Here is a 22,500-nt window from a genome sequence, read left to right on the forward strand (position 1 = left end):
TGTCTCCAAGGATGTTTGCTATGACTTCAGGATCAGAATGGGTGGTAGCATTAGACTTAAGCTTGATGCAGTGTTGGGTGTTACTTGTCATACCTCTAATGTAAGTAAAAAGGTCTTGTGGTCATCCTTGGCATAAGTGACTGCTTTCATTTCCTGTTTTACCTAAGGCTTCCTAATGGTGCACTTGAGCTCTTTGCTGGTTCTTTGCTGGCCTGCCTAAGTACATTTTTATTCTTGGGGGTGAGGAATGTTTTATTGAAGCAAGTAGCTTTTTTCCAGTTGCCATAATTTGTTTATCTGGGAGGTTTATCAAAGGGGTTTGGAGATATATGTATACATGTATTCATATATATATATATATATATATATATATATATATATATATATATATATATATATAAAATCAGCATTAATGACTTGCTCAACAGAGGGGATTGCTTTTGAGTTAGTTCACACTATCCAACAGGGAACTTAGGTTAGAGTTACTTGACAGGATAGTGTTAGCTTTGAAAGAGAAGATGACAGTTTAACGCTCAGATTTGATCAACGAGGAGTTTTGTTTGAGAACAGGGTAAGCAGAGCTTCCTTTAAAGCAGATGGAAATATCCAGGCTCTCAATAAGGATTTAACAATGCAGGGAATAGGTCCTGCTGCATCAAGATGTGTTAAATTTGGTCTCATACGACCTGCATCCAAGGTACAACTGATATGCTGTGCATGGGCTTGTCATGATTGATGAATTCAAACTCTACCCAGCACATGTACAAGTGATTCATTACTGACAACCCACAGTACTCAGAGGGTGCCTCCTAGGGAAAGCAGTGCCCTTTACCTAATCTTGGCAAACATGTTCACTACAAAGTATGACTTCCTCACAATCATCAGAGGACAAAAATGTCTGGGCTGTCAGGCTAGACTGTGCAGTTTGTCTACAACAAAAGCCAGTACAACTGTATGGTTACATGAACCAGATATCTCTTTGGGCACATAGATTGCTCTTTTCCAGTAGTTCAGTACAAATCACAATGTTCATCCACCATAATAATTTCCTCAGAAAGGCATATCTTACCCCATCAGCACTCCAACCTCTTTTCCAGCCTACACATCAGCTGCTGCTCATAGTTAAGCTGTGGCTCATAGCAAACCTACAGATTAAGTTGCACTTTCATTGGAGCCACCTCATCCAGTACTCTGGTAACAGTATAACTATAGACAGTGAACAGCTCGTCTGGATTTTTCACACTGACACCCTCAAGTAAATGGCCAAAAATCAGTGAGACAGTATCTGAATCTACTATCCTTAGGTTTCTACATTTTATCAGTTCAGTAACTGGGGAGTAAGATGGAGGACCATGCCTGAACTAGACCACTTTATAATCATATCAAGAGATAGATTATACCACCAAATCCCTATTTTCAAGAGTTGGCTGGAGAATTAACTTAAAAGAGTACCAAAATGAATGATTTGCAGTTGAAATGACCTCAGCAAAGCCAGTGCTCTCCATTAAGCTTACGACATCAATGGCAAGTTCTGAGGTCTCATTATCTGCTCAAAGCTAACCACCTCTGAGATGTATGAACTAGGTCAATGGAAATATCCAAGAGCTCTTTCAGAAAAGATCCAAATTAGCATGCTGGATTGTAGAGAAGAGGAAATCCACTAATTGATGCTGCCTTAAGGACAGATTCAAAGCAGTTAGATTTTCCATCATCAACCTTGTTTATCTCCAAGCCAGATGAAAAACAAATGATCAACCCACCATCAATGTGTGTTAACCTAAGGCTGTGAACTGCTTGATAATCCTGTACGATGCAAAAAAAAAAAAAAAAAAAACATGCAGAACCCTGCATTTTCATCCAAAGAGGTTTCTGTAATAATCACTTGACTGACTGTATGGAACAAATTAAATATAATACCCAATTTATTCCTAAGCAGCATGGCATTATATAACACAGCCTCAGGCCACTTGTGTAGGGGAGGGGTGTGTTCTGCTTCCCAGTTGCTGCAGTAAGTCATGTACCTGAGGTACTCTCATAATGCAGAGGGGACCCTGATCCACATGTCATTTTACCCTTGAGTTGGACTGAGTAACCTTGATCCCCATGGAACAACCTTAATTAGGAAACGTAAGAAGAAACCTTCTCTTAGCCTTAGTCTTATAATTTCTCATCACCCCAAGCCTCCTACACTTAATGGAAATACCAGAGTCAAAATGTAGAGAAAATAGGACGAAAAGGTAAGAAAACGTCCCTATAATAAGAGAGCATTTATAAGCACAAATTATGGTATAAATGCCACCTTAGGTGTCCCCCGAAAAGAGACTATTAGCCTAGTGGGACTAACCTGGTTAAGAAAGGATAAATAAAATGAATAAAATAAAATAAAAATTCATGCCTAGTAGCCTTACCAGTATGAAAACTGATGATATAGATACTATAAATTTCCAAATGGGTGTCGATGATGATAAAATACTGTAGCCAAACAGAAACTGTTAACCTTGGACAAACAGTATTTTAACAGTGAGAAATAAAACCCAGATGCATTAAAAGATAGCTTGAAAATTAAACAACTGAATGGAATTACATTTAGTATGGCATAAACAGGAGATGACGATTAAAAATGTAGAGGTGTTGTACAGTTACAAAACAGGGTATAATTAAATTCAGAGTGAGTCCAGGTAAAGTGTCCACCACTCATGGTGCATTCCAAAAAACTCCAAATAGTCCACATAGCTTAATCCAAGCCAACTTTCTTCTTCTTTTGGCTGCTCCCATTAGGGGTCGCCACAGCGGATCATCTGTTTCTGTTTCCATTTCTTCCTGTCCTCTGCATCTTGCTGTGTCACAACAATCACCTGCAAGTCCTCTCTCACCACATCCATGAACCTTATCTTAGGCCTTCCTCTTTTCCTGTTACCTGGCAGCTTCATCTTTAGCATCTTTTTCCCGATATACTCTGCATCCCTCCTCAGCACATGTCCAAATCAATGTAATCTTGCCTCTCTGGCTTTGTCTCCAAACCTTCCAACCTGGGCTGACCCTCTAATATACTTATCCCTAATCCTGTCCACCCTCATCACGCCCAGTGCAAATCTAAACATCTTTAACTCTGCCATGTCCAGCTCTGACTCCTGCCTTTTTGTCAATGCCACTGTCTCCAACCCATATAACATAGCTGGCTGGTCTCACTACCCTCTTGTAGACCTTCCCTTTCACTCTTACTGGTACTCATCTGTCACAAATTGCTCCTGATACTCTTATCCACCCACTCCATCCTGCCTGTACTCTCTTCTTCTCCTCTCTTCCACACTCACCATTACTCTGAACTGTTCATCCCAAGTATTTAAACTCATCCACCTTACCCACCTCTACTCCCTGCATCCTCATCATTCCTCTATCCTCCCTCACATTCACACACATGTATTCTGTCTTAGTCCTGCTGACCTTCATTCCTCTTCTCTCTAGAGTATATCTCCACCTCTCCAGGGTCTCCTCCACCTGTTCCCTACTCTCACTACAGATCACAATGTCATCTGCAAACATCATAGTCCACGGGGACTCCTGTCTGCTCTCGTCTGTCAACCTGTCCATCACCATTGCAAATAAGAAAGGGCTCAGAGCTGATCCTTGATGTAATCCCACCTCCACCTTAAATGCATCCATCACTCCCACCGCAGACCTCACCACTGTCACACTACCCTCATATATATCCTGTACCAGTCTTACATACTTCTCTGACACTTTCTTCATAGAATACCACAACTCCTCTCTAGGCACCCTGTTATATGCTTTCTCTAAGTCCACAAAGACACAATGCAACTCCTTCTGACCTTCTCTGTACTTCTCCATCAACACTCTCAGAGCAAACATCACATCTGTAGTGCTCTTTTCTGGCATAAAACCATACTGCTGATCACTAATCATCACCTCCCTTCTTAACCTAGCTTCCACTACTCTTTCCCATAACTTCATGCTGTGACTGATCAGTTTAATCCCTCTGTAGTTACTACAGCTCTGCACATCACCCTTATTCTTAAAAATCGGTGCCAAAACACTTTTTCTCCATTCCTCAGGCATCCTCTCACTTTCCAAGATTTCATTAAACAATCTAGTTAAAAACTCCACTGCCATTTCACCTAAACAACTATATGCTTCCAAAGGTATGTCATCTGGACCAACAGCCTTTCCATTCTTCATCCTCGTCATAGCTATCCTTACTTCCTCCTTGCAAATCCACTGCACTTCATGATTCACTATTGGCACATCATCCAACCTTCGTTCCCTCTCATTCTCTTCATTCATCAGCCCCTCAAAGTACTCTTTCCATCTGCTCAACACACTCTCCTCGCTTGTGAGTATGTTTCCCTCATTATCCTTTATCACCCTTACCTGCTGCACATCTTTTCCAGCTCGGTCCCGCTGTCTAGCCAATCAGTACAAATCCTTTTCTCCCACCTTAGTGTCCAACCTTTCATACAACTCTTCATATGCTTTATCCTTAGCCTTCACCACCTCTCTCTTTGCAATGCACCTCATCTCCTTTTTCTTCTGTCTACTTTCTTCATCTCTCTGACAATCCCACTTCTTCTTCACCAACCTCTTTCTCTGTGTACTCTCCTGTACTTCCTCATTACACCACCAGGTCTCCTTGTCCTCCTTCCTCTTTCCAGATGTCACACCAAGCACCTTTCTAGCCATCTCTCTTACTAGGTCTGCTGTAGTTACCCAGCTATTCAGTAACTCTTCACTGCCACCCACTGCCTGTCTTAACTCTTCCCTGACCTTCACCTCACAATTACCCTTTTTAAATTTCTACCATTTGATCCTTGGTGCTTCCCTCACACTCCTCTTTCGTTCTTGATCACCAATGTCATCCTACAAACCACCATCCTATGCTGCCTAACTACACTTTCCCCTGCCACCACTTTACAATCTCCAATCTCCTTCAGACTGGCCCTTCTACATAAGATATAATCCACCCATGTAGATCACCCTCCACTCTTGTATGTCACCCTATGCTCCTCCCTCTTGTTAAAATATGTATTCCCCACAGCCATATCCATCCAAAAATCCACTACCATCTGACCTTCTGCATTCCTTTGCTTAACACCATAGCTACCCATCACTTCCTCATCCCCTCTGTTCCCTTCACCAACATACCCATTGAAATCTGCTCCAATTGCCACTCTCTCAACCTTGGTTATAGACATCACCACTTCATCCAACTCACTCCAAAATTTTTCTTTCTCATCCATCTCACACCCAACTTGTGGAGCATATGCACTAACAACATTCATCATTACACCATCAATTTCCAGCTTCATAAACATCACTCTGTCTGATGCTCTTTTCACCTCCAAAACACTCTTAGCATACTGTTCCTTCAGGATAACCCCTACGCCATTTCTCCTCCCATCCACACCATGAAAAAACAATTTGAACCCACCTCCGATACACCTAGCCTTGCTCCCCTTCCATCTGGTCTCTTGCACATACAATATACCAACCTTCTTTCTGTCTATCTTACCAGCTAGCACTCTCCCTATACCAGTCATACTGCCAACATTCAAAGTTCCGAACCTCACTACCACAGTCCTAACCTTTACCTGCCTTCAGGCATGCCTTCCCCCTCTTCTCCTCCTTTGGCCAACAGTAGCCCAATTTCCGCCACCACTCTGTTGGCCAACAGTACTGGTGGTGGTCATTGTTAACTGGGGCCTCAACCGATCCAGAATGTATATCTGTACTGTTGTCCACATGTATGATTTGGCAAAATTTTATGCCGGATGCCCTTCCTGACACAACTCTCCCCATTTATCCGGGCTTGGGACTGGCACAAAGAAATGCACTGGCTTGTGCATCCCCAGAGGCTGGGTTAATCCAAGCCAACTTTCTACATTCCAGAAAATCACTGACTCTTTCTTTAAGGATAACTGATTCCCACTCAAGATTGCAAAACACTGAAGTAACCAGATTCAGGTGCATATGTACGAATGCCATACACTTCAGCAGATAGAAGTAGACACCAATCAAGTACTCCAAATGTGTAATCCTAGACTACCCATAAAACTGTTCAGTCACCCAAGTATAAATTACAGAAGAGCCAAAGCCTCCATTAAATGGTGATCAAAATCTCAAAACTGCATTGAGCCACCAAACAAGATAGCAGAGGACAAGTAAAGATGACCAAGATGGTTAGCAAAGGTCAAATTACTTTCTCGATAAATAGGCAATTGTAACAGAAAAATAAATAACTAAATCATCTTTAAGGTCTTCCTCATAAATTGACAAAATTACAGTTGTCCTCCCTTTCCTATCTTCCCACCTACTAGGTTCACACTTCAATACATACATCAGTAACCCCATGTATTTTCAGCTTATCTTTAAAATCTGCAACATCTGTAATCAGGCTACTGATCCTTGGATGGCCTGCAGTCTTTTTCTTTGGAACCAGCTTGAGGCAGCTGCTGCTATTTAACTTCCATTGACAGAAGAAGCAGGTAGCCATTAATACGTAGGTTTCCTAGAGACTATCAATCACAGAGGAACCTGTAACCCACTTCTCAGAGCCTGTATGGGCTTAGTGCTACTGTTTTCTCTGGTGAAAGAAAGAGCACAAGGACTAATTTGTAGCTGTCTCATATAATCTGGTGCATGTTTAATACTTCCCAGCTGGACTGGCTGCAGTTTTGGTGGGAACCTCATCAGTTTAAGTTTTGGACTATTTTGTAGCTTTGTACTCTATTGTGCTGTGCTGCTGAGCAAGGTACTTAGTTCATCTACCAGGCAAGTCCTACAACAAGCCTACTGTCCCCCTGCAACATCCAAGACAAGACTATTGTTTTTAGTGACCTTCTTCTTAGGATTAGTGCTGTTACTTGATACATGTATAAATAAATATATGTTTGTGCATATACTACATCATCAGAGTAAAAAACATTCCAGAACAACTAATTTAACAACTCATTTAAATACTTCCAACAAATTTCCATGTGATAATAATGCATCAGTTAACAAAATTATCTTAGTTTCCTTTTCTGCAATTCTGGCCTAATAATAATCACTTCTGCAATGATTTTAATCTGATGAAGTACAAAGTGTGGACATAAGTGTTTAGTGATTTTTTTATTAAAGGTGTGAACTTAATATTCATGCCATATGCATTTTATTTTTTGTCAGTTCTACTTATGTTGTTCTAACTAGAGTCAGTTGTGTTTCTTCATATATATATATATATATATATATATATATATTATATACATATATTATCTATATATATTTATATATATATATATATATATATATATATATATATATATATATATATATATATATATATATATATATATATATATCTCAGAAAAAAGGGAATAAATACTCCAAGAAATGGGAATCTAGAACTTGGCATATGTAACTATATTTTCTCCCAACTAGTCTTTCTGTCTCCGTATTTGGGGATTTGCAGTAATGAGACCATAATATCAAATGGTTATCTTCTTAAATATGTAATCAATTATTTTATGCCACTGTAGTTTATATAAGCCCTTAGCCCTGTGTCTGTTTAAGTAATCAAAACAATTTTGAATCTTATTTTTTTTTTAATCTGTGGAAATGTTACCTTCCAAAAATACATCAAGATAATGCAGCTAGTTTTGTCACTGCTATGTCCTGTTGTAGTTGCCTGTTTTCAGTCTGTGTATTTTATCCCACCATAGGACCAGTGGAGGTATATATTTGTTATGTATGCTGATATGACACTAAAGACAAATGCATTACCCCTTCTGTCAATATCAGGCAATACTCATTTTGTCAGTATTGTAGTGAAAATTGTGACAAGCCATACAACTGCACATACTTTTGAGGTACTTAACATTTGTTGTTTAAATTAATTTTGTAGTGCCCAAGGTTTACACCTGAATTCTGGATGCTTGCATGTTAGTACATGTCAACTTGCTATTCTGGTATCTTATGGTTATGCAAGTGCTGTAATAAAAATTTCACACTCCTTAAAACCGAGGTGGAATCCTTCAAAGCCCCTGGGCCTGTGGAAAATACAGCCCAGACCGCAGAATCCTTTATAAACGCATTCTATGAGCACCTTCAGGAATGCATGGATCATGCAATCCCAAATAAAACCAAGACCCAATCCTCCAAAGGCAGACGTCCTGTCTGGTGGACCCCAGCCATAAACAAACTATACAATAGAAGGAGGAAGCTACTACATGATAGAGCAAAATCCCAAAAAGGGAAGGCATCTCTGATCAGTGTTAGCAAAAAACTACGGGCACTCATAAAATCGTCTAAGGCCAGCTTCGAGAGAAAAATTGCACAGGACACTAAGGATAATCACAAGGCTTTCTTTAGTTATGTTAGGAACCTGGGTGGGAATTCCCAGATATGCTCAGAATTAGTCCAAAATGACAAAAATACACGAACCCACAGACATTGCCAACATCCTAGCTGACAGGTTCAGCAAACTCCCCACCAAAAGGGCAAATATCTATCCCAGCAGAGTGCTGCCCCTGACATCTCAGATGCTCAGGTAAGAGCCCTCTCCAAAGCAAAAACACAGCATCAATGGGACCAGACGGTGTCCCGGGCTGCCCTACATGAACTCCAAGAAGTGCTAAACCCAAACATAAAACTACTGTTCAATCTCAGCCTTACCACAGGATATGTACCCAAAGAGTGGCATACAGCAACAGTGGTCCCTCTCCACAAAGGTGGTGCCTCAACGGATCCTGGAAACTATCGCCCCATAAGCCTGACTAGCTTGGTCTGCAAAGCTATGGAAAGGATCATCATGGACCTCATAAAAAAGATATTGGGGACCTACAGGCACTGGATCCTACCCAGTTCGGCTTTGTTAAGGGCAGATCCTGCCTCTTAAACCTGGTCGATTTCTTTGAAACAGTCACCAAGGCCATTGACGAGGGAAGGTGGTCCACACAGCCTACCTGGACCTCGCAAAGCCTTCGATACAATACCCACTCGGGCATTATAGATAAGCTCACCAGCTTAAATATAAACCCCTATGTCACTAGATGGGTTGCAAACTGGCTCAAGGACAGAACCCACATGGTTAGAATTGCTGGAGCCATGTCAGACTCCAAACCAGTTACAAGTGGCGTCCCACAAGGCTCAGTCCTGGGACCTCTCCTGTTCGGTATATATTTCTCGGAGGTACAGGCCAACACGGAAGGACTGTGGCTGACCAAGTTCGCAGATGACTGCAAACTGGGCGCTATAATTGACTCTCCAGCCGACACAAGCATCCTCCAAAGGGCCTCATAGAAACAGACAACTGGTGCCAGAGCCATGGCCTCAAGCTAAACGCCAAAAAGTGTATAGTCATCCCCTTTGGCAAAAACAAAGTGCCCACAAATTACCACATAGGTGGTAATCCATTAAGTACAGAAGAAGTAATTAGGGACCTGGGGACCCAAGTTGATAGCAATCTCTCATTTGACAACCACGTGGCCAAAGTGGTTAGAAAAACATGAAGGGATTCACATCTAGATCAGGGGAAGTCATCGTGCCTCTCTACTCATCCCTCATCAGGCCCATAATTGAGTACAATGCCCCATTTGGGATGTACCTTACCAGACACCTGCAGCAACTGGAAAGACCCCAAAAGTACCTCACCAAGAGGATCAAAGGGCTCAAACAGATGCCATATGCTGCCCGGTTAAAGAAACTCCAGCTCTACTCAGTGGCATACTGCCTGCTCAGAGACGATCTGTGCCTGACGTATAAAGCCATGTCCAACCCGGAATTAATGGACATGCTGCACCTCAGAAAATCCAAATCCCATCAAGCTACGTGCTCGAGAAACTTGAACCTCAGCACTGAAATAAATAGGACATGCTGGAGGGACAGATTCATAACCCAGAGGCTCCCTTCACTCTGGAATAAAATCCCAGTCCAGGTTAGGCAAAGTCCCTCATTGACTCTCTTCAAGAGGAATCTTGATGAGTGGATGGGGGATCATAGGTTTACCCCGGGTATCACTTCTGTGTCACTGTTAGACAGAGGCACAGTATTCTAACCTCGAAAAAGGGCATAGCAAAATTAATTTAAAATGGGTGGCGAAAGCCAAACACACTCTGGCTAGGCTTATAAATGCCCTAGGGCAGATAGCCTAGTATGAACCTATGAACCTATGAACAAATAAGGAATAATGTGGTATATTTTGTCTAGGTTTTTTACCACTTATGTACTATCAGAGCAATGACACTGGTCTGTACTGACTATTGTGTTCTTTGATGCAGACACAGTTCCAAGTGACTCTCTTTATTTCTCCAAATCTTTTGAGTTTCTAATACGATGACAGGAAAGGACCCCATTCCTAAGTCAAAGTACGATTAAAGTTCATGAAATTAGCATTGTTTCAGTCTTTGCTGTCTTGCTGTATGTTTGCACAGATGTTAGTGAAAAGCTGCTAGGTAAAATCTGTTGTTAGATCTTAATCTGTGCCACATTTCAAGTATATAGCAGAGGTAAACCCAAGTATTTATTAATCTGTGCCACATTTCCAGCATGTAGCAGAGGTAAATCCAGGTATTTGTTTATTTTTTTTTATTTATGTACTCTTTGTTGTCCAGGTTAATCCCATTAGGCTAATAGTCTATTTTGTGGTGAGACCCAAAGTGGTATTTATTAGCTTACTATAACATAAAATGTGTAGAATGAAGTGATATCCCTTTTGTTTATATAAGAAAACTCAAAACTTATTTTACTGCCTCATGAGATCCTGCTATAACACACAATCATCTTTACAAAAAAAAAAAAAAAAAAACTTGTAGGCTCGATCCAGCATTTGAACTGCTTGCCATAAAAATGTTAAGTTACAGCAAATTAGTGAAACATTCTGAGCAACACAGAAAGTGCAAGGAGAAAAATCTCTGTTATCCATCTTGGCTTTGACGTATAAATTTAGCAGAACCATACTGTCTTTCCTTTGTATAATCTGAAATATCTCTCATTTATATTTTCATAATGTTTTTATCATTCAGAATTATTCATAATCTTCTGTTATTGTCTAGGAGGCTGTTATTGGTGGTTTAAAACCAGGAACTCAATATCGTGTTCACGTGGGAGCCTATGACTCGGAAACCAAAGGACAAACCAGTGTACCTAAAAGTATAACAACTTTATCAAAAGGTAACAAAACAAAAACAGCAGCATATCAGTCATATCAGAGAAAATAAACTTTTATACTGGTGGATTACATAAACCAACCCATCCATAAAATACATGACTTTTATACTGGTGGATTACATAAACCAACCCATCCATAAAATACATGACTGCTTGTGCTTAGCATCAGATAAGTTCCACACTCACTGATTTCACTTCAGGTACTGTATTTTGAGCTTTGACATATTTCAAATGAATTTGCAGATCTAACCATTGACTCTAAGATATAGCCTGCAAGCTTGTTAGTTTTCCTTCAGTACAGTGTTTCTTCCTTTTGTAAAGCTGCTGGTCTGTGTCCTTTAATGCTGACATTCTGAATGGATTACTGTGTACATGACACCAATCTGTTCCCCTTGTGTTTTACTCAGATAGATGCATGCCCCCAGCACCTCCTGAACAACCTCAGGTTGTTGCAGTTTCAGATTCAGAAGTGGCGCTGTCATGGAAACGAGGAAGCAGTGAAGGAAGCTCCCCAATCAAATATTATGTGATGGAATACATCAGGTCAGTGGTTTTACAGCAGTAAAAGTAAGATACTAAAGATGTGTTGCACTGTTCCTTAGTTATCTAGTCTGTGTTTTAATTTTAAATGTTATTGGTGATGTTTTACAAAATTGTATTCCTCTTGTTTAATTTTATGATAGCTAATTAATGTGGTCATTCTGAAACCACATAAAAATACACGGTTAATTCACTGTCATAAGTGTGGATGATAAAGTGGCTTAAGACATTTAGATTTTCCCTCAGTCCTCATAAACATTTATTATACCATCAGTATACTGCCAGAAATTTCATTTACTTTCTTCACAAAACAAGATCACAGTTTAGAAAATGGATGATTATAGAAATGTGCTGTATTCAGTCAGAAAGCTGACAAGGTAAGAAGCATTATAAACATTTCATAGAAAACTAAACATGTTGTACATGCTCCCAAAACTTTAACATTCCTTAAACAGGGTAACATTTTGAAATAAACATGCTCATACGTGACTAATATTCATTTTATGCTTAGAATCCCCTTTGTAAACTGATGGAAGCAGACATTTTATAGAAATACTACTTCTGAGGCTAATTCACACCTTTTGCTTTGAACCAACTACACATATTCCTAAGCATAATAGAATACTTTTGTATAGACCAACTGTCATACTTAATTGCCATTTTTTTATTTATTTTTTATTACATCACTGGTATCTCCTCATGCTTTATTGTATCCTATGTTTTCCACTGTCAGTTTGTATGTATATATGATTTACTTTAATTACAGCTATGCTACTGTTTTATTTAATGTTATCAAACTTTCTGGAGCTTTTCTCCTCGGGCGTCCACTTAAAATGGATATTTATTATCCAGCCAGACTTTCCCAGTAAACAAATGTCAATAAAGTAATAATAAAATAAATAAATGTTATTTCTGCTTTTGTAAATAATGTAAAGAATCTTGCCAGAAGGGCAGCTACTGATGAGTTGTTTTGTGTTAGCATTAAATTGTTCGGTCTTTAGTTAAGCAGCTGGTTCATTTAATCTGCTGCAAATAAAATGAACAGCAAATGGCAAGTCCAACAATTGCTAGCCAGCCAAGAAACTTCCTACATACTGATACTAATACAGTTTACAGCGAACAGTTCTGATTGTGATTTTGTAGTCTTTATATGACATGATCAGTCTTTAGATTTCTATTAAAATGCCTAAATTTCCAACCACAGAAAATGAAATGCTTCATTCCTACAAACTAGTCTATGAAGCACAGAATTACTTACATTCTGGCATTACTGTCTGGGAGGTATTATTTATTTTTAGTATTATTCTAGCCTGCTCCTCAGTCTGCGAAGGCACTGCACCAAGTAGATTACATAAAGTGTGGTCATCTTCAGTCCAGTCTCAGTTTTTCACATTAGTCAGTAAGCCTGGCATTTACAAGTTGGCCACATGATAACTTAATAGCCAATCTATTTTCACAGTTCGTGTTTTCACTGTAAAATTTGCAACCAAGTGACATTTATCAGTTCAGCTTCTTTGCTCAAGAATCAATGACAAAACCAGAAATAATAAACAAAGGCCCCAAATGAGGGATATTTTAAATATTACTGTAACTCACAAACAGACGCGGTGGTGGTGCTGCGATAGCGTTGTCGCCTCACAGTAAGACGTTGTCCTGTTCGATTCTCGGCTAGAGCGTCTTCTGTGTGGAGACATCCGTGAATGGGCGTACCTTCATTGAAGGTTGCGCATCAGGGCTGGCAACTCGGCATGTAAAAATCTACTGCCAATCATTAGCAGACCGGAGTTCCGCTGTGGCGACCTCTAACTGGGAAAAGCCGAAAGACACAACAACTGTAACTCACAAACAAAATTATTAGAGCAACAGTATTTACACCCAATCATTTTTTCTGAAGGCTAAGAAGTACCAAAATCTAACATGTGGAATTACTGTCTGACTGACTGATTATAATCATCAGGGATTCACCTGGTAATTCATTTTTTTCATGGGATAGGGCAAAATATGAGCAAAATCAAGGATGCTCTGTAAAATCAGAAATGACATACTTTTATTGTTGCTAATGTAGAAATACCACAAAATACAGATAGCAGATCCTTCTTTCCTGACCAAGACATCCTTGTAAATAAACCAGACAACTAATCATTAGCATTTAGTTGATATATAGTTGCAGATGAGTAACCTTCTGTTTTCCTCCACTAACTTCTTTTCTCATTTGTACTATGGTGACCACAGACTATATTGTTTGCTTTCTTTTACCACAAAGCAAACTTTAATAAACAGTGCAAATGTGCTTTTAGCTGATGCCTCATAATTACAGACACAACAGCATGCATTAGACATGGGTCAGCGCACGGGTGTAGCTAGGATTTTCAAATTTGTACTCACAGCTCTCAAACTGCTACCCCCCCCCTCCCCAGCCAAGCTACGGCCATTCTCGTAATTCACAGTTCGCTCTTTTAGTGTCGATGAAGAGGCATTTGCTGTAATGCCTCGTCAGTAATATAATATAGATTCACTCAAACTCGGTTCCTTGAATTGAAAATGAACCTGAAAGTCAGTTCTTTGAAAAATGCAGCATGGTAGTTGGGGTAGAGGATTCATGCTTTTGCTTTCTGTAACTAAGGTACAGGTTTTGAGCTTGAGTAAATTACCAACCACCTGCTACCCCTAACTAGGGTGTTTCATTCATACACACACCCCTACCTACCTCTTAGTGCAAGACATATGGACAAAGCCTAAAATAAACAGGGACAGATATTAAATAATGCTCTCATGAACTTAGAAAGTTGTTAGAATAACAGGAGTTGTGCTAGTATGAGAAAGTTGCTAGAATAACAGGATTTGTGCTAGTATGAATTTTTCTAAAGGACATGAAGTCTGAAACTCAAATGTCTGTCATTATTTAGCAACTTCAACCTTCAATGATTTTCTAGAAAATCACAAAATTTATAAGGAACAGACAAAAAATATGGGGAAAAAATCTGGACATTCTGCAAAATTTGGACAGTTGAGAGGTATGCTACCTACCTAACACACACACACACACACACACACACACACACACACACACACACACACACACACACACACACACACACACACACACACACACACACATACCTCTCAACCTCTTAGAGCAACAAACTCATAAATAAAACTGAGGCAAAGGCCCAAAAATAAGAACAATTTTTAAATATTGCTCTTATAAACTTAGAAAGATAATAGAATAGTAGCAGGTCTTGCATTAGTATGAATTTTTGAAGGGTATGAAATCTGAAACTCAAATGTCTGCCATTATTTTCTAACTTCAGTCTTTAATGATTTGCCACTAATTTACCAGAAAACCACAATTTTATGAAAAACGGACTACAAATGTGATGCAAAAATATAAAATTGCCAGACAATACAGCTGGGAACCTATCAAAGAAGGGACACCATTTTAATATGAGCACAGTTAACTTGAGCAGCTGACAACATTAGAGAATCTACACGCATTTCTGAAATAATAGTAATGTATAACTCTGATCATTACAGTTATTTATAAAAGTAAACTCTCCACGTTTTCTTCCAAAATTGCTATTTTGCAGAGAGATTATTAGGGGAGAGCAACATTTTGAGCTAAAATTGGGGACAGTTGAGAGGTTTGGATATTCCTAATTCTATAAAGCGATTTATTTGCACATACCTCTCAACCTCTTAATGCAGGAAATCTGGACAAGGCCAAATATGTTGAGGAACATGCAAACAGTACTAAAAATTGATCTTGTATAAACTTAAGACAGTTAATAGAATATCAGGTCTTGTTTTAGCATGCATTTTTCTGAAGATTATGACGTCTGAAACTTAAACGTCGGTCATTATTTAGTGACTTCATTCCTAAATGATTTGCCAGAAAAGTTTTATTTTGCATTTTACAGCACGAACACCAATACATATCTGCTAAACAAAGCAATGCAGTCTCACAATGAAACTAGACTTAGCATTAAAACTTCTCTGCCCTTGAAACTCACATTCATTGAAACAGCATTGAAACCCACATTCAAAGAAAATACATTTTGCCAGTGGCAGATAAAGATGAACTTTGGGCTGATTTCCAATCATAGGCCCCTTGCACATGAAACATACACGTGCTCTTTGATATTCCTTCCTGATTGTATTAAATTATATTTGTTGTACAGTACAGTATAGTTGTTAGAGAGCATTTTAAATTTATTGTTTTGAACATTTTTCCAGTAACCAATGAAACAAAATGCATGCACCAATAATGACAAAACAGCCCAATTCATAACACTTTCACCATAAAAGTCTATTCAAACTTCTACAGTCCACCAGTATCAGTAAATATGCACAATCTCTGAACTAGTAAAAGCCATCTACATAATTCCACATTAAAGAAATCTGTAACTAATGAAGAGGCTGCTGCTAGCAAACAACTTTATATTTCATGGTTTCATTTACAAATAAAGTGCCTGTTGCCCTTGAGGAATAAATTGCCTATGTTGCATTAAAAACAATAATACGCTAGTAATATTGCAATATGGAATGGATGGCAAACTGATAACAGGTTCATAGTTACTACTAGATATCTTCGCCAAAACGGACTACAGCATCCACCCCCCTTTACAACACAGTACAGTATCAGCAATGCATCTACCTACTGTGGGTGAAGAACCCACAGCCTTCTGCATCAAAAGCAAGTACACTACCTGTTGTGCGATTAACAGTACAAGCAGACTCAGCATAAGCAGCACTAAACTTTAGTTCCCCTGCAGCTCTCAGCTCCTTGTAAAATGTTGACACTCAGCTGTATCTCTGAACTTTGCAGCACAAGAAATCTGGAAAAGCCAACATTTATTGGGGGGGGGGGGGCAAAAGGCCAAAAACCAGGGACACATTTTAAACATTGCTTGTATAATTTTGGAAAATTGCTAGAATAAAATGCTGTATTATCACCATGCATGTCTTGAACCCAGAACCATATGCACTACAGTCAGTGCAACATTCCACTATGCTAAATCAATAGCTTGAAAAATAAGAAGACAAACTTAATGGCTCTCATTTAGATAGCTCTCAACCTCTTAGCACAAAAAACCTGGACAAACAAAGCCAATAATGAGGGAATACAAATTCAGTTCTCACTTCATACCTTAGCACAAAAAACCTGGACAAACAACAAAAACAATAATGGGGGAAATACAACTTCAGTTCTCACTTCCCACCATAGCTCACAACTGTTAGAAAAACAAATCTGAACAAAGTTCAGAAATGGTGGTTGTTAGGGACTTTAGGCTCTTCTTACCCTGAAGCAAAGATACAGGGTTTGAGCCTGAACACCTATAGCCAGCAGGTGTATTATGTGGGGGCATTTACACACACACACCCCATACCTGATAATCTGTTTGTGACTGCCTTCCACTCACTACATCTTCACATTTCATGCTTGCAGTGATAATCCATTTGTGATTGTCTTTTACTCACTCACTACTGCACATTTCCTGCTCGCAGCCAGTCGGACATGACGTGAGCTCACTTCTGACTGGCTGATATCCTCCTTAAAGGAGCCAACACTGTTAAAAGAAATAATACGTACATACGTTTTTGCTGTTAGTACCAGTATGTAGTTTGGTTCTACCTTTATTTATTTTGGCTGTGTTATGCATCTGTATTTCTGGCAGTGTTATAGTCAGTATATTTTAACAGTATTCCCTAACATTAATTTACAAAATGGTTCAGAATATTTACTCATTTTATAGTGATTTAATGAATTAAACAACATCCTTTTGAATCTTCATGTCTGACAGTATCTTCAGGTTGTTTCATATAGCAGAACTTATTTAGAATGTCATTAATTCCTTTAACAATACTCTTTAGCATTCATTTATTTATTCATAGTATAATGAATACTATGAACACTCTCCACTGCTCTCTTTTGGTCTAATAATGAATTTGTGATTCTCTCTAGTGTAGTTCATCCATTTACATTGCATTCCTGGTGATTAATTTAATGTGATTATAGGAAATCTGATTTCAGTATTGCTTGCAGTATCATCTGTCAGTGAGTTGTGAGTCATTTCAGCTATATTATGTTACAATAACTCAGATCTGCTAACAACTTGCTCATACTCAATAATTAAACATTTCAGTTTGAAACACCATTGGAGGAATGGAACCAAGGCACTATCAATGCTTATCACCAAACTGAAGCCGGAAGGAACTTGAATTAGTTTATTAAATCCACAAGATTATTTGCCAGATTTATTAATGTACAGCTGCAGGACTAACAGTGCACTTACCATTTATGTTACACATAAGACAATAATGTTATAATAATTATGAACAAAGATATACAAAAAGATATGGCATATGTCAGACAAAACCAGACCACCAGTATATATGCACATTGACTTGGTTCATTTACCACCTCCACTACCAGTGGGTTGTTCAAGATGAAGAAAGCTATGACCAAGAAACAGTCTCATCTCCAAGAAGGAGGGTAAGAGCCTAGGACATTAGACTGTTTCAGCTGTAACAAACAAATGTAGATGTACACTGCAAAGGTGACCACCATGAAAAACTTCCCCAAAGCTAATATTGGGCTCCTAAAAACAGAGGTGGCTAACTTCACGGCACCCATGCAAATGGAGAATAGTTGCATGACCTCCCAATCGGGTCCTTATTAAATTATTGAACGTGTCAAAGTTCAAATGTCATATGGTCGACACCATATGATCGAACTTTGAAAAGTTCAAAGGTGAAAGCTAAGGGCTCCATACACGCAGACTGGGAAAATTTCCCTTTTCTGCACTGAAGTGTGGTCTCAGAGTTGGTATATTTAAGTAGGGGGTTGTGGGGGGCACACACTAAGATGCTCTCCTCCAAAAAAAGGAAGCCTATCTGGTGGTCCCCTACCATAAACAAACTCTACAACAGAAGGAGGAAACTGATGCGGAATAAGATGAAGTCCCATCAGCCTTAACAAAAAGTTGAGATCCCTCATCAAATCCTATAAAGCTAGATATGAGAACAGAATTGCAGCAAATAGTAAAGACAACCATGGGGCTTTCTATAGTTATGTAAAGAATCTCCACAACAATACCCAGATTTGCTCTGAGCTACTGCACAATGGTACCTCCTATACTGAGCAAACAAATATTGACACTATACTGGCCGACAGATTCAGTGACAACTTTACCCTTCTCTCTCCCACCAATGGACCAATCACAATACCAGTAGGTTGCCAGGCACCCAGTATTACTGCTGCACAGATTAAAACAACACTGTCCAATGCCAAGGAAATGGCTTCTATGGGCTCTGACAATATCCCTGGCTGTGTTCTTTATGAACTACAGAGTGAACTGGCACCTCATCTGTGTGCCCTGTTCAATCACAGCCTCACCTCAGGCTTTGTCCCTACCATATGGTGCACTGCTACAGTCATCCCTCTCCTCAAAGGAGGAGTGACTATAGACTCTGGGAACTATCACGCCATTAGCCTAATGAGTCTGATATGCAAAGCTATGGAACACATCATCATGGATATAGGGAATCTCCAAACACTGGATCCCACACAGTTTGGTTTTGTGAAAGGTAGATTATGCCTTCTCAACCTGGTCGACTTCTTTGAGTCAGTCACCAGAGCTGTGGATGAAGTCAAGGTGGTTCATACAGCCTATCTTGATCTGGTCAAGGCCTTTGATACTATTCCCCACTCAGGAATCATAGAAAAACTCACTAAGCTAGGCATCAACCCCTATATCACTAGGTGAATTGCAAACTGGCTCACAGATAGAATCCACAGTGTGAAAGTAGCTGACTCCAAATCAGACTGCTGACCAGTCACGAGTGGAGTCCCACACGGTTCAGTCCTGGGTCCTCTCCTGTTTGGTATCTACTTCTCTGAAGTCCAGACCAACACAAAGGGACTCTGACTGACAAAGTTTGCAGATGATTGCAAGTTTGGAGCTATTATTTACTCCCCAAGTGATGTTGACATCCTACAGAAAGGCCTCACTGAGACCAATGATTGGTGTCTGAACCATGGCCTTAATCTCAATGCCAAAATATGTGTCATCATCCCTTTTGGGAAAAACCCAGTTCCCATGAATTACCACATCAATGGTAGTCCACTGAACACAGAAGACGTTATAAGAGATCTGGGAACACAGGTTGACAGCAACCTCTCTTTTGACTGCCACATTGCCACTGTGGTCAGAAAGTCCTTCTATGTGGCACATCTCATTACTAAGGGTTTTGCATCCAGGAAGAAAGAGGTCATTGTCTCCCTCTACTCTTTCCTAATTAGGCCAATCATCGAGTACAATGCCCCATTTGGCATGTACCTCACTAGACACCTGCAACAACTGGAGAGGCCATAAAAGTACCTGACAAGGAGGATCCTAAGCCTTAAACACTTGTCCTGTATGGAGAGACTCAAAAAACTCCAACTATTCTCTGTCTCATATCACCTACTTAGAGGACATCCCTGCCTGACTTACAAAGCCATATCTGACCCAGCTCTGTTAGAAATGTTACAGCTAAAGAATTCCCATATCCTTCCACACCACATGCTCCAGAGACCTCAACCTCATTACCACAATCAACAGAACAAGCTGGAGGGAAAGGTTCATAACCCAGAGACTGCCCATGCTATGGAACAGACTTCCCATACATGACAAACAGAGCACCTCACTGGTCCTCTTCAGAAGAAATCTTGATGAGTGGATGGGAAATAGAAAATTCACCCCGGGGATCACTCCAGTGGCTCTACTCGACAGGGACACAGGGAACTAAGGATGGCACAGTGCCAGGGTAATCCTATAGGCTAAGCTTGTAAAGGCTTCAGGGCCATTAGCCTAGTACACACCTATGAACCTATGTAAGCAGATGCTGTATCATTCACATATGATGGAACACAGTGTGAACTGCAATAACCATTGCATGCTATTGCCCATATTTCAGCAGAGGGCATACATTGGAAATATCACCATTATTCTGCTAGGGTTGCCACCTTTTTAGATATCCAAAGTGAGGAAGAGTGTGTGGCTTATATAATGACATCACTAATGAGTATGTCCAGAAATTATATCACCATTAGAAGCATGGCCAAGGTGTGGCCAACACATCTTGTGCTGCATGCCCATGGACACAGCATCAGTGTAACTGTTTTTGTCTGTCAGTTATCAGCCCTCTTCACAACTAATTGGTTTATTCATTCCTCATCATCAGGGTAAGGGTCATTGGGGAGGGGCCATCATTCAGACAGCAATCAGGTGTGGTTTCAGTTATTTTCTTAGGACACTGACCATACTGCAGTCATCCAGCAAGGTGTAGTCGAGAGGTGTGCAATAGGATTACAGCAGAGAAGGAGATTGTCCACTAATTTTGCAAGTGGCATTCTTGCCCCCCACAAAGCACAGACAATGAGCTTACTGGTCTCCACCCGGAAGTTAGCACTACTCAGTTTATCCCTAAGTGTAGAAAACTCCTACTTTCCCCCCTGGGAGAGGTGAGCAGGCCATATTCCTTAACTCCTTCTCCTCAGTTTCTGGCTGTCTCAGTGCCAGGGTTGCTAGTTGAACCCCTTTCACCAGAGATGCAGTCATTAATCTGTCCCCTGTGCCATGGAGCCATGCTAGCAGTATAAAAAACTGTAGGTTTCTAAAAACACTCAACCCTGGCTTAAACCTTCTGAAACTACTGGAAAAGAATATATGCTAGTTTTACTCTGAGTAAGTTGTATTAAAGGAAACACTGCCCGTTAACCTTATTTGAAGTTGTTCTATATCATTTTTGTTGTTAGGATGGTGAGGGCAGTAACATATTCTGTAAAAACCTAAATGTACATCTATACATGTGGACTTAGTTGTCATGTAATGAATAGAAAAATATGCCATGGCAATAACAACATAGTGCCTGTGAGAAATGCAGGTTACCAGAATCTCCAATTCTGTAGCTTTAATACTCATCTGGAGTACAGAGGCATAAGATGAATCACAACAGTCAGCCACAATCTACTGCAAAGTCTGTTGACCCACCACTAATTAAGAGAAAAGCAAATACCAAAACCTGCAGTGCTTTCTTTAATTAGCAAATTTCATCTTCCTCAGTATGCCAGTAAAGAGCTTTTTGCCTTCTACAGAATAAGATTCTGTCTTGTATTCAGGCTAACAGCATATCTCAGCAATACATGTAATGATGAGCATTATAGGGAAACAACGGACTGCCCAGGAGAGTTGTATGTTCTGCTGCAACAGAAAGAGGGCCTCACCAATGTTATTTTCCCATAATATCCAAGCCAAGGAACATTATTGCACAATGAAAATTATGTTTAGCTTGTGTTTATTGACAGTATTGTGTTTTGTGTGTGTGTGTGTGTGTGTGTGTGTGTGTGTGTGTGTGTGTGTGTGTGTGTGTGTGTGTGTGTGTGTGTTGTATATTTTATCTGTTTTAATAAAATTAACTCCTTTTACAAATTGTGGTAATGTTTTGCTATGCCAATGATTATGTCATTTTGTAACTATAACTTTATTAAATGTATAACAGTTCAATGTGTGACATCAGACACTGAGAGTAATGAAAGCTATATCTCTATGTGTTTTATTTTTAAATAAAAATAATCATGAAATATTAATATAACTTTTAAGATATGCTTACTGATTTGCTTTTTTGTAATTAATTTATTGTACAAGTAAACCCAAAAGGCAAAATTCTCTTTTCAAGGGTAATCTAGGAACACTAGTTAACTGAGTTGCTTAGAGTCACACAACAGTCAAATAAATGCTGTGTGTATCAAACCTTGAA

General features: G+C 39.5%; 1 protein-coding gene across 1 annotated transcript in view; it reads left to right on the forward strand.

Annotated features, from left to right (window-relative positions):
- Window positions 1-22,500, forward strand: part of LOC122792794 (pikachurin-like) — a 698,859-nt gene that overhangs the window by 237,540 nt on the left and 438,819 nt on the right. Inside the window, exons 4-5 of the mRNA XM_044060363.1 lie at window positions 11,046-11,163; window positions 11,568-11,703. Coding sequence (XP_043916298.1) covers window positions 11,046-11,163; window positions 11,568-11,703 — 254 coding nt within the window. The remainder of the gene's footprint in view (window positions 1-11,045; window positions 11,164-11,567; window positions 11,704-22,500) is intronic.

This window comes from Protopterus annectens, chromosome 2.part0 (assembly GCF_019279795.1).
Source record: "Protopterus annectens isolate FY-2018-M chromosome 2.part0, PAN1.0, whole genome shotgun sequence".
In the NCBI taxonomy this organism is placed as follows: domain Eukaryota; kingdom Metazoa; phylum Chordata; order Ceratodontiformes; family Protopteridae; genus Protopterus; species Protopterus annectens.